A 12,863-nucleotide genomic window follows, 5' to 3' on the forward strand; every position below is an offset into this window, starting at 1 on the left:
CTGCCTTAACCCACAGTGCCACACTAGGACTCCCTGCTTTTTGGTAGCAAATAGTTTATTTTCAATTTTTCTTTTTGGTGTTATTTTCTCTAATACGTTTTTGTACGAGAAGAAGGTCTTTAATAAACTCATGTTGATTTATAGAAAGCTTTTGCTTTTCTTGACTGATCTCATTTTACTTCTTTTCAATGATGCTGATAAGGAAGGTAATCCTGACACTAACTTGCATTTGTTAGGGTACTTTAATCTTCAGTTTGGTAGTGTATCTTATCTGTAAGTCTGGCTGACTTTTGACAAAAAGGGAAAAGTGTCATGAAGATAGCTGGCCACAAGCCCAGGATCTGGTCCTTTATGTCAGCTGCCGGAAACCACATCACTAATTTACTGTGAAGAATGATCAGATTTGTGATGGCAGTGAATTGACAGTAACTGTAGACTGTGTTAGAGTTTTGCTTATTAGACAAACGAGAAACTGGCCTGTAGCTGGACATGCAGTGCATGTGTGGGTGGAGGGAAGTTATCAAGAGTGGCAAGAACTAAACTCATTTGAATATATGTGCATTTTGCCAGGGTAAAACCTCATACTGTCCTGTGGAGAAGTTGGGAAAGAACACATAACTGTTTTTACCAGAATCCTTAGTGTTAGTTTGGTACATTGATGACATGGGTTCTCTTTCTAAATGTGGCATGGGAATGATTAGCAGCTAATACATGAGCTTGTTTCCTATCAGAAGGTAGAGAAGGTGTGGACTCACTCCTGGGCCCTGTGGACCTGTTAGATTGTTAAACTGCCCACAAGCTCCAGGCATCTCCCTATGCGCCAAAGCCCACACGCTAGATGCCTCAGCAGGGACAGGCACACCCCAAAGCTCCCTTGCTCAGTGGTGTGAGTTCCCAGCTCATTTAATGCATGTCTGCTATACTGGTGTGGCACTGCGGGTTAAGGCGCTGGACTGCAAAGTCGGTTTGAACCACAAGGTTGGCAGTTCAAACTTACCAGCTGCTCCTTGGAAACCCTATACAGGGTTACTATGGTTCCAAAGACTCAAAGGCACTTAATAATGACAACAATCGTAGTGTTTGAAGGAGCTCTGGTAGCAGAGTTGGCTATGAGTTGGGCTGCTAGCCACAAGGTCAGCAGGTCGAATCTACCAGCTACATTTTGGGAGAAAGACGAGGATTTCTGTTCCCATAAAGCTTCACAGTCTCAGAAACCCCACGCCAGGAGGATTGGAAGTGACTCCATGGCACACCATCCCCACCCCTGCCATAGTGTTTCTAGGCAATAGCGCTTGTTCACGGCCTGTGCTTACCAACCATGCCCAGCCCCCGTGTGCTCCTCCCTCCCCACAGGGTAGTTTCATAAGCACTCTCTACCAATATATTTTGTAAACGTGTTGTTGAAAAAAAAAATGAGCATAGGCCAGTACTTACTGGCCTGGGAGAGTGGCAGACAAAAGCAGAATGCTAACTTTGTAAAGTACAATAAGGACAAATAAACACACAGAACAAGTGTTGTCCCCCCATACCAGTGACAGCACGAGGTCTCGCCTGAGTTTTTACATTTCTGTAGTTGACATTTTGGGTGTCATTCCATGTGAGTGTAAAGGCTCTTCGTGCTCTCATGGCCAGATGTGCGTGCCTGGTGTCCACTGGGCGTGCAGTTAGCAGTCGCAGCCACACTAGACTTCCTTACGTCACTTCTGAAAAGTCCGCTTCCCTCGCGGCTTTTGCCCGCTGCCATGTGCCTTTTCTCCTGCATCACGCAACACCCACCTGCAGCCCGCCCACACAGGAAACTGGCCGTGTGGCCCTGCTTATGCCCAGGAAGTAGGAGACTAGGGATTGCTGGGGAACCCCAGCAGTCTCTAACATAGTCACTGTCAGAATATACCAGGGGGCTTCCCAAAGATCCTGGGAAAATGGAATGGAACGATAAAGTTTTCTTGGAACTTTTTGAAGTTCCCGTTGTGTACTACTTATGAATGTGATTCCACACGCTGCAGTGTTTCCTGACCTGCCTAACAGGACGTGGGTCAGACCAGAATTGTTGTTCAGGGCCCATCGAGTCAGTTCTGACATGTATCACTCCTGTATAGGCTTTCCGAGGCTTCACAGTCCAGTGCTTACTATAGAAAGCCACTGTGCTCCCTAGTCATTCTGTGGAACCTGTAAGCCACACCGGCTCATGCAGAGACGGAAACTGCGCACAGTGTGTCTGCATACGTGTATTGTTGAGTATAAATTCTGCTCCTCTTTTCCAGCCTCTGCATAAGAGTCTCGATCCAAGCAACCTGGAGCACCTCATCACGCCACTGGTCACCATGGGCCACATCGCTCTCCTCGCCCCTGACCAGTTTGCTGCACCATTGAAATCTCTGGTAGCGACTTTCATCGTGAAAGACCTTCTTATGAATGACCGGGTAATTAACGTTCCTTTCAGCCTGAGCGCTTCACCGTGTGCTTTCCCGAAATGTTACACCACAGTTGTAAATAGTGCTTCCTTCTGGGGGCCTGGCTGCCCTTTCTTACATGTGCGTAATCGCTCTTCACCATGTGGCCTGAACTGCTGCAGCGGCCTTGGCTCAGTGCACGCTCTCTGCAGGCTGAGCTCTGTGTGGTGACAGTCTAGTTGACTGAATGTATGGGTGTGTCTGGACCTAGTCCGCTCCTGCCTCCATACACTGGAGCAGACTTTGAGAAGGAAGTAACATTTTTGTCTGTCTCCCATTCGTATCTGGGAGGATGGCTCTCTTGACACACGTGTGGAGGTTCATGCACACGTGTGAGTGTGTCTTCATGCCACTCACAGACATGTTTTTTGCTCAGCACTGCACTACTGATCAGGAAAATTGGAAGAAATGAGATTCATGAGCTTCTGCTCTGAAAACAGAAGCATTCAGATTCAGGTGCATAGCTGTATTGTCTGTCACCTCTTCAACTGCCTGTCATCCCATACTTAGATTCGTTACTGAGAGAGACTTTGGGCGCATAATCATCATGATCATTGATGTGCTGACCATAAGGTCCCTCGTGGTTTGTGACTGAACAGACAGGATCTGCAGACCAAGGGCCCAGAGCATTTCCAGAGTCTGCGGTGCCTTTGGCTGTGTGTTCCGTCAGAGGTCCTGGTCACTGTTGGGGTAGGCGCCCGTCTCCATCCAGGCTGCCGTCTCTCCGACGTGCCTTGTGGCCGCTTTTGCTCTTTGTCATCTGAGTAGCATGTCTTTTTGCTGCTGGGGTTGTTTCCACACGCATCAGTCCTTTGTCAGGGGCAGTGTCTGTACAAAAGGCGTCAGGCTCCATCTATGATTTGTCTTGTCACTCTGGTACTGTTCATGAAAAAAACAAAACTTGTGTTTCTGGTGAGAAGCATAACACATGTCGTTTAGGTTCCCAGCAAAAAAGTCGTTAACTTTAATGTGACTAAATGTGTTTTTCTTTTCTCGTGTGGCCAATGTTTCTATACCTTGTTCAAGAACTTCTTTCCTGTGCCAACATCATGAAAACAAGTCTTCCACAGCACATCCTCTGAAGGCTCTTAGGTTTGCTGTTCACATAGAAACCATGTAATCTGTCTGGAGTTGATTGTTTTGTGTGCACTCTGTCGTGAAAGTTTCCATTTGCCATTAGTGTCTCATGAAGAGGACAAATAACTTGCCTTAGAAACAGAATTCAGACACATCTTAGGTTGTTAGATGCCATCAAGTCAGTTCTGACTCATAGCGACCCTGTGCACAACAGAATGCAGCACTATTGGGTACCCCAATTTAATTAATTTTTTTTTTTTTTCTGTTTGTGGTTGATTTGGGCAGATTGTTTTATAGTTTTGCGCTTCTGCCCATCTTTCCTGTCACTTATGAAGAATGGTAGTTGAAATGATTTTCCAATCCTTATGTTTTTGTGTTTCTGTGTATTTCAGTTGTTTAGTCGTCTTCACCTCCTCTCCATCTTCTGAGCGAGATGTGGTCAGGTGCTCATTAGCAGTGGTGGAGTTTTCAGTGTTTCCTTATTCCCTTGATCATTTTGGTTCGGGCATATTTTGGTATGCTCCTGCTAGGCGTATCAGCATTAAGGGCTTTTACGTCTTATTGGTGGTGCCATGAAGTGTCGTCGAGTCGATTCCGACTCATAGCAACCCTGCATGGGGTTTCCCAGAAGTGGCTGATGGGTTTGAACATCTGACCTTATGGTTCAAACCAACCTTGTGGTTCAGTGTTCACCCTACAGCGCCACACCAGGGCTCTAGGTATATGTCTTATTGGTATAAATGAGAATGTTCCTAATTTTTAACCAAATTCCATTCAGTTCTTCACATCCAGACTGGCGTATTTTTGCCATCTTTTTAGTATTATTAGATTTTCTGTGTTGTTTTTGTTGTATTTTATTATTATTATTATTATAATTTTTATAAATCTATAGTTTTTTTAAGACAAAACTGACAGGGTAGTATGAAGTTTACATTTAAACAATGTTTTCACAGAAACCTAACACATGCCTAAAGAGTTGATGTAGTTCAGATGATGTCAAGAACTGGTGGATCTCATGATTCAAGATAAAGCATTTTGGGTATTAGTTCATTTTTAGGATTAAAAAAAAATGGTGGTTTGTTTTGTTTTTCTAAGTGAACCACTGCCCCAGTGTGAAAGTTTACTTTTCTCCTGAGACTAGGGCTTTAAAAATCTTTCATCCCTCGAATTATTAGTTCAGTGAAACTTGTGCTATTAGTGATTGAACCCTGCCACTAATGGCTTAAGAGTTCAAAGTTCATAACAGAGAGACTCCAAGAGATTTCCACCCCAAGAGCATGGGCTCTTATCTTTCCCACTTTCTCATCTCCACTACTCTCCTTTGCCTCCCCCAAATAGCTCACCCAGAGGCTTGGATGGACACGCTGTTATTTCTGACTTACTGGCAAAGAAAGGGTCTTTTTGTAAATTTCAAGAATTAGCACCTCTGAAACAGAATAATCTGCTTATATGTACTTTCCAATAAAACACATTCCCTCTTCAGTCAGTTTCCATTCCAAAATGGAGGCTTTGGTAACTTACTGGCTTAGTCCTTTGTAGGGACAGCATTAAGCTCAGGCAGGGAATACCTTGGCTTAAGTTCCAGGCACACAGAGCTTTGAAGCAGTCTCTCACTGTCCTCATTTCTGCTGCCAATGACTTTTTTTTTTTAAAGGTAAAATATTTTGGACATAGAATCAAATCAACAGTTGTTGGTTTCATCATTTTCCCAATCAGAAATTTTAACAAAAATGATCCTATCCATCTCCCTTTTCCCCACCCACCCCTCCCATCCCAAATATACACCAGTAATAGCCAAAAACTACACACATGCTACGTTGTAAAAATGTAGAGTTAACACTATTGGGAAGAAGGCTGTGGGTTGTGGAGATGCTCTCTGAAGATGTACAGTATCTCTTTGTTCTCCCACACACTCATGCTGCAAGTTTTGTCCTTCATAGAAGGCCCTTTGCATTTCTCAGCAAAGTGCAGAATGTGTTGTCTTGAAACACTTATTCGCTTCCTTTCCACTGGGATGGGTGTGCAATCTAATCTCTACAGCATGGGACGGCTTTAAAGCACTTAGGCTGCTGTAGGGCACAGAAACTATACTGGCTCTTCAAAGGACATCTTCTCAAGCCACTTCTATAGTGTCAAGACAAGTAGAACTCCTTCCCCTCCCCACTTTAAACCCACAGTCATGTGACAGGGGCTGGTACTCAATAGAGTTAATTCTTGTCATCTTTTTTGTCATCATCCTCCGAGGGGTAGGAATGCCACGTCAGCCTTTCCTCATAGAAGGATATGACAACCTGTGGGCACTTGACGTTGGCTTCCTTGGCGGGGACCAGGTCAGCCTCATGAGAGTTTTTCCATTTCATCAGGAAATCAGCTCTCCACTGGAGTCTGTAGCTCCAATAATCCGCTCCGGCTCCAAACCCCGGGCAAAGCCTCGTGGCTTTTCTGACTCTTCTTTCTTCTTTCGTTTACTTTCCTCTCCCTCATCTTCAGAATCAGAATCAGCTTTGCGCTTGCCTCCCTCTGATTTCTCTGTCTCATGAGCTGTTTTCTGTGACTGTAGAAACTCAGCAATGAGGTCACGACAGTCCAGGTTCTCTTCTGGCTCCCACGTGTGGTCTGCATCTGAGAAACCCTTCCACTTTAGAAGGTACTCCACTTTGCCCTTTACCACTCGGCGGTTGAGAACCTTTTCCACCACATATTTCTCTTCCTCCTCTTCTAGCACCTCTTCCACTTTCTTCTTGTTTTGTTTTTTCCCCATAGTACCCGCCAGCTTTCTGGTATAAACGGTGACGCTGCTCAGAGCAGCACCCAAGAACCAGAGGGGAATCGGTGCCACGCTACTGGCGTGTCGCATCGGGCCGGCCAGGGGAGTGGCACCCACAAAAGCAACAAGGCGAGTGGCTGCGAAGGAACCCCTCCCTGAAGCCGCGTACCGCAGGCCCCGACAACAGCCCTCCCCTCTGCCGAACAAAAGACCCTCTCCTATTTTATTATTTTTTAATGCATCTGTTTGTCTCACTTACAACTTTTCCTTTTTAGATTTTTGTGGGGTTTTTGTTATTGTCTTAGCTGCTTGAATGGTTTTTGTGTGAGTGTTGAGTATGTAGTAAGTCTGGTTAAGTAATCCTTCCAAAATGGGCTTGCAGTTTAGAAACTTTTTCTCAGTCTTCAATTTTCTGAGCATGTTCCCTTCTTCCTTCCTGAGTTCTAATTAATGTCCAGGAAGTTCACATATTTGGGCGCCCGAGGACTCTGAGCTGACCTGATCCTGCTCCATTTCTGGGTAGCACTCCCAGCCAGCCCTGGAAGCATTTGGTATCTTTCAGATCCCTGTTTCATGCCTCTGCTGGACACGAGAAGGCTGCTCTCTGAGGGAGAGTTGAGACAGTGGGCCTGTGACTCCCCAGCTTTGTGTGTGAGACGGATTTCCCTTTTGAATGTTGGCACAGGGTTAACTGAGATGTGCTCCAATTCCTATATTCTTGGCCGCCCCTGGAAGTCAACAGGTGTCCGCAGGGGGAAAACTGGGATCTCCAGTTGTTTGAGATTCGTTTCATATCTTTTTGTCACTTTATTGTAATTTTTTGGCTGCTTCCCAGGATTCATACCTCCCAATACATTCAGTTACTCAACTTCAGATATTAAAGTCCTTAATTTTGTTTAGCTTCCAGGTAAAAAGACAACTAAACTTTGGGTTCCTGATGAAGAGGTTTCTCCCGAGACAATGGTCAAAGTGAGTAATGTGCACAAAAGTTGGTTTTCACATATTGAGCATGTTGTAATATTATCACAGTGTCCCTTGATGGCTACAGTTTGCTTTAGCTCCTCACCAGAAGGTCTGTCTGTCCATCCAGTCATCCACCTATCCATCTGTCTATCTGTCCATCCACCTGTCTCTCCATCCACCAGCTCTCTATCCAACCATCTACCCACCATCTGTCTCCAGCCATCCGTCCATCCTCCATCCATCCATCCCTCCATCATCTGTCTTTCCCATCAGCTCATCTATCACCCATCTGTCTACCAATTCATCTGTCTTTCATCTAATCTATGATGTTATCTACCTACCACTCTATGAATATTTTTTTTCCTTAAAAAAAAAAAAGCACCCATTTAAAACATTTCTTGATGAAAAAGGAACATGTGATGTGGGACTTCTCTTTAAACGTCTCCTTTGCTGTGAGCAGATCCAGGCGATCAAGATGATGGTGCGCTGGCTGCTGGGGCTGAAGAACAACCATAGCAAGTCGGGGACGTCGACTTTGAGGCTGCTCACGACCATCCTGCACAGTGACGGAGACTTGACGGAGCAGGGCAGGATCAGGTACGCTGACCCGTCCAGGGCACCGCCGCCCCATAGGGCGTTCTGACTGTGCTGTGCTCTTGCATGATAATTCACATGTGTGCTGAGGCATGCTCTTCAGTGTGCTCTGTTAGAAGTGCATGTTTGTTGGCTGTGTGGGGTACTGAAAGTGTCACTCTTTGTGTTAGTGCCGCAGTCACACCTGTTGTTGTGTGTTTTTGTTCCTGCCGAAGGTAGAAGAGCATAGGAGTGACAGATGTTTGCCGCTGGGTATGCATAGGCAAACTTTAAAGATGGCCACGCTGTCAGCAACATTGTTTATTTCTCTTTCTTTTATTTGGTAGTTTGAAAGCTGTATGACAGTGTGATCTTCAAACACAGGGAATTGAAAACTTGAATTCTGGTTCCACCGCTTTACGAGAGGAGTTCAACAAGTTCGTGGAAAAATTCCATTAGCTCTTAATCCTGTGTGTCCATGAGCTTTTTGAAGTCCCACATTTCAGCGAGGTGACCTGTGGCCAGTGGCCCTGCTTCCTCACACAGCGGTGGAGATCGTGAATGACCTTTATTCTCCCCATGCTGAGAGGCAGGAAGACCTCGTGGCCCTAGGCTGTCACTGGGGACACTAACCACACTGGCCTGATGGAGCAGGTTTGACAGAAACCAAGGAGAGAGCCCTAGAGGCCAACGAGAGAATCTTTTCAAAATAACACAAAGCGGCTTCAAGAAGTTTGTGGGCAGATGGACCAGAAGGAAATGGAATTTCTTCACAAACTTTTTGAAGCCCCTTCTTACTGGCTTGCCCCTTTTTTCAAGTCCTTACGTAAGGACTTGAAAAACCCTCAAAATTGATTGAACTTTTTCAAGTGGGAGGCAGAAGAAAGACCTGGATACTTTTTTTTATTTAATGTTTTATCATGAATTATATGATATTTACATAGGAGAACATTAGCTTTGCATTCATCCTATCGTATATTGTTTCTTTGCCATGAGGAATCTGAGACACACAAGGTTGAATGACTTGCTGAGAAATAAAGTGACAGGTCCACTTTGGAACCTGACTTACCTGTGCAGCCCGCCTGTCCTCTGTGTGTTCATGGCCACTGAACTGTCTCATCTCTGTAGTTGTTCTGACTCAGCGACCCCGTTTAGGGTTTCTGAGAAGCGGCTGGTATATAGGGTTTGAACCGCCGACCTTGTGCTTCAAACCGTCCTTTCTGTTCAGTGCTTACCCTACAGCGCCACACCAGGACTCCGTCTATAGTATATAGTTGGAGTTGCCTCCAACGCCTAGTGCCCCCATAAGGCAGAGTAGAACTGCCTCGTAGGGTTCTTGAGGCTGTGACTCTGTACAGACACCTCGTCTCTCACAGAGAAGCTGGTAGGTTTGAACTGCTGACACCTTGAGGTTAGCAGCCTCGTGACATTACCCTGCGCACCACCAGAACTCCTTAGGTGAGAATATGCTATAGCTGAGTTTGGGGAATGTTGTTAAGTGCCAGTCGATTCCGACCCATAGCGACCCTGTAAAGGGTTTCCAAGGAGCAGCTGGTGAGCTTTGAACCACTGACCTTGCAATTCAAATGGCTTTGCAGTCTGGTGCATTAACTCACAGCGCCACACACCAGGACTCCTTTGGGAACATAGGAGATAGAAAACTGAGGTGAAGGAAGAAGTTGTGCCCGTTCAGCACGTGTTTCTTGTTCTTACTCTTCCTGGGAAATACTGAAATGTTTTATCTGTCATACCGGCTACTGCTCTCTGGTTGACTGACTAGCAATTTAGAATTTTTATACCTAATCTTTATTTACCTAATTATTTAAAAAAAAACAAAGCTCCAAATGGAAGGTTTAAGATCTAATAACTAACCTAGACATATGAAGGGACTTCAGAGAGTTCCTGTGAAAACTCCCGTTATCTTTCAATTCCGTTTTCCACCAAGTGTTTGAAGCTGCCTGGTAGAGTAGGTCTAAGCAGGTATTGAAGACGGCTTTGTTTGTAGGATGAGAGACTGAAACGACCTTGAGGGCACGGCACGCACGTAGACTTGGATTCCAGAGGAGGATTTTGGTGTCTAGACAGCACCTCCATCCTTACGTTAGGTGTGGTGTGAGTCCCACCATCACGGAGGTCTTTTCTAAGATTCTTGGGTGTCATACTTCGTGCAGAGTGAGAAAATCCAAGAAGTGCGTCCGTGCAGGCACGTAAGCCGTCAGTAACCACCGTTTTCTTGCTTTGTTTCCAGCAAACCGGACATGTCCCGTCTGCGACTTGCTGCTGGCAGTGCCATTGTGAAGCTGGCCCAAGAGCCCTGCTACCATGAGATCATCACGTTGGAGCAGTACCAGCTGTGCGCGTTAGCCATCAACGTAAGGAAACACGCTCGCTCGCTTGCTCTTGTCTTTGACTTTTACAAGGAGACGCCTCACTGGGATAGAGAGTAACAGTCTTAAATGTTTCTGTCTCCTTCCTTCTGAAACATTCATGCATGACTGATAGAGATCAGGGTCTTAGACTCCCTTAGCAGAACAAATTTCAGGGATTTCTAATCTCGTACTTAGGGGCCCTACTGGTGCAGTCCTCTTAACCTGAAGATCAACAGTCCAAACCCACCAGCTGCTCTGAGAGCAAGACTTGGTGATCAGCTCCCATCAAGATCACAGCCTCAGAAACCCCATGGGACAGTTGTCCTCTATCATATAAAGCGTCTAAAAGTCAATAGATTTCATGGTAGTTAGTTTTGGGTTTGTTGTTTTTGTTCAGTAGCATAGCATATACTTCATAAAATAAAGGAGTAAAATGTAAGCTCTTATAATGACATGCAGCATGGGATATACTAATTTCAGATTAGTAACATTCCCTGTTACTCAGCGAATTAAACTTTCAATTTATTATCAATGATACTTATTTATGACTTCCTGTTCCAGTTTTGAGTCCTGGTGTGACGTTGTAAGCCCTGAACTGTAAGGTTGGTTTGAACCTTAAGGTTAGCAGTTCAAACTCACCAGCCGCTCCTCAGAAACCCTATACATGTTGCTATGAGTCAAAACCGACTCAACAGCACTTAACAACATTCCAGCCTTGGGAGTGTGGTGGCTCTCTACGTGGCTCTACTGCAAATCCCAACCAGAAAGGTTGGTAGTTTGAACCCACCAGCTGCACTATAGGAGAAAGAGTGAAGCTATCTGTTCCTGAAAAGATTTACAGCTGGAAACCCTGTATAGGGGTCACTGTGAATCCAGGTCAACTGGATAAGCACCTAACAACAACAACAACAAAAAACAGCTTTCATAGTAGAATGATTTTATATTTAAGCTTACTGACTTTATAAATGTTTTGCATCATTGAGAAAATTAAGGACAAAAGGGCTTACACGATAGTGATGGTATCATGCTGATGTGAGTTTTTCATTGATCGTTGGTGGTCACAATATAAATACGATCAGTCTGAGGTGAGTTTTTCATTGATCATTTGGTGGTCACAATATAAATACGGTCATTCCGATGTGAACTTGTCATTGATTGCTTAGCTATTCCAAGCTGTCTTATGCTTCAGAAGACAGCGTCTATCTCAGTACTTTCAGAGTTGCATGTGACATGTGGTTCTCCCTCCCCGCCCCCCTCTACTCACGATACAGCTGTTCCCGCTTCCCCCACCAGTCACCTGGTTGTTTTTTGTAATTATTTCTGACTATGTCTGGTAACTCCGTCTTTTAAACAACTATTCTGAATCCTGTTTATGATTTTAGTTTTGTTTTTCAGATACTACACTTTTAGAAATGAGATTTGTGGGGAACCAACAACTTCATGGTTTAGTTTTTTCATTTAATTTTAATTGGCATAGTCCTATTCTGTGAGATAGTAGAAGTCGTTTAAAATTTGTTTGATAAATTTCTTAGAATTATTTGTGCTGCTTTAAAAATTTTTGAAGATAGGACTGAGGGCAACGCTTCCCGGACCAGGCAGCTCAGGTAGGGCTCCGGGGAAAAGGGGCGGAATTGTACATAGAAAACCTCTGTCTAGTAGACAGACAGCCTTTGAATAAACATAAGATCTTATATTTCAACATTCTGAGTTCATTTTTGTAAAAGATCAAATTGCTGAGGAATTACAGGCATTTTAAGCTTTTGCCTGCCTGCACGCGACTCCCGCGCCGGCGAGTGCCTCTGCCCCCTGCAGACCTTGAAATGCACAGCTAGAGCAACCCCACTTAGAAGGCTGCATTTCCAGAGAAAAAGAAGCATAAACTAACAAAGCCGAACAAATAGAGAGATTGGCACAGATACCAGAAAATTCGGGGTACCCACGGTACAGAGAGACTGAGAGAGGCATTTTTTACTTCATCAGATACGGACAATACCTCCCTACAGCCACTAAACCCAGCCCTCTACTGCTCTGGCCTAGACCAGCCCTCTGCCAAGCCGCTGAGGCTCAGGAACGCCCAAGGCACAGGTCCACCCACTGAGGCCAAGGCCCTCCCAAGGCCCAGACACTTGCACTGAGGCCAAGGCCTGCCCTGAGGCCCAACCTGCCCACAGACTGGTCACAAAGGCCCAACCAAGGCCAAAATCACCTACCTGCGACCACTGCATAGCCAGGTCGCTGAGGGCCAGGGCCCCTGAGGCCCAATCCACCGCGTAGCCTGGTCAGCCCGGTCCCCGAGGCCCAACCCGCCCACTGAACCCCAACCCGCCCAATGCCCAGCTGCTGATACCCAGGCCCCAGGAGGCCCAAACCACCCGTCCGAGGCCCAACCCGACTGCAGCCCGGTCGCTGACGCCAAGGCCCCCAGAGGCTCAAATCATCCGCCCTAGGCTCAACCCACCAGCCCGAGGCCCAAACGGCCCGCTGCTGAGGCCCAGGCCCAACTGAGGCCCAAAAAAGTTACTCTGAGTTAAGCAATAAGGAGTGTGAAAAGGAAGACCACAACCTGATCACACCTTCCTGGAGGTAATCAGAAAACATAAAAAATTACCAAAACACATACTTAATTACTAGGGCCACAGATAAACATTAAACATATCCAAG

General features: G+C 45.5%; 1 protein-coding gene and 1 pseudogene across 3 annotated transcripts in view; one reads left to right on the top strand and one right to left on the bottom strand.

The window, feature by feature from the left end:
• PDS5B (PDS5, regulator of cohesion maintenance, homolog B (S. cerevisiae)) overlaps positions 1–12,863 on the top strand; it is a 114,118-nt gene that overhangs the window by 72,625 nt on the left and 28,630 nt on the right. For both annotated transcript variants that reach the window (XM_006874363.1, XM_006874362.1), the window contains exons 20-23: positions 2,265–2,423; positions 7,198–7,266; positions 7,721–7,857; positions 10,082–10,205. In XM_006874363.1, coding sequence (XP_006874425.1) covers positions 2,265–2,423; positions 7,198–7,266; positions 7,721–7,857; positions 10,082–10,205 — 489 coding nt within the window. The remainder of the gene's footprint in view (positions 1–2,264; positions 2,424–7,197; positions 7,267–7,720; positions 7,858–10,081; positions 10,206–12,863) is intronic.
• Positions 5,738–6,507, bottom strand: LOC102831185 (annotated as a pseudogene). Its single transcript, XR_438791.1, has one exon. The product of XR_438791.1 is annotated as a chromobox homolog 1 pseudogene (transcript).

This window comes from Chrysochloris asiatica, unplaced genomic scaffold (assembly GCF_000296735.1).
Source record: "Chrysochloris asiatica unplaced genomic scaffold, ChrAsi1.0 scaffold00272, whole genome shotgun sequence".
In the NCBI taxonomy this organism is placed as follows: Eukaryota; Metazoa; Chordata; class Mammalia; order Afrosoricida; family Chrysochloridae; genus Chrysochloris; species Chrysochloris asiatica.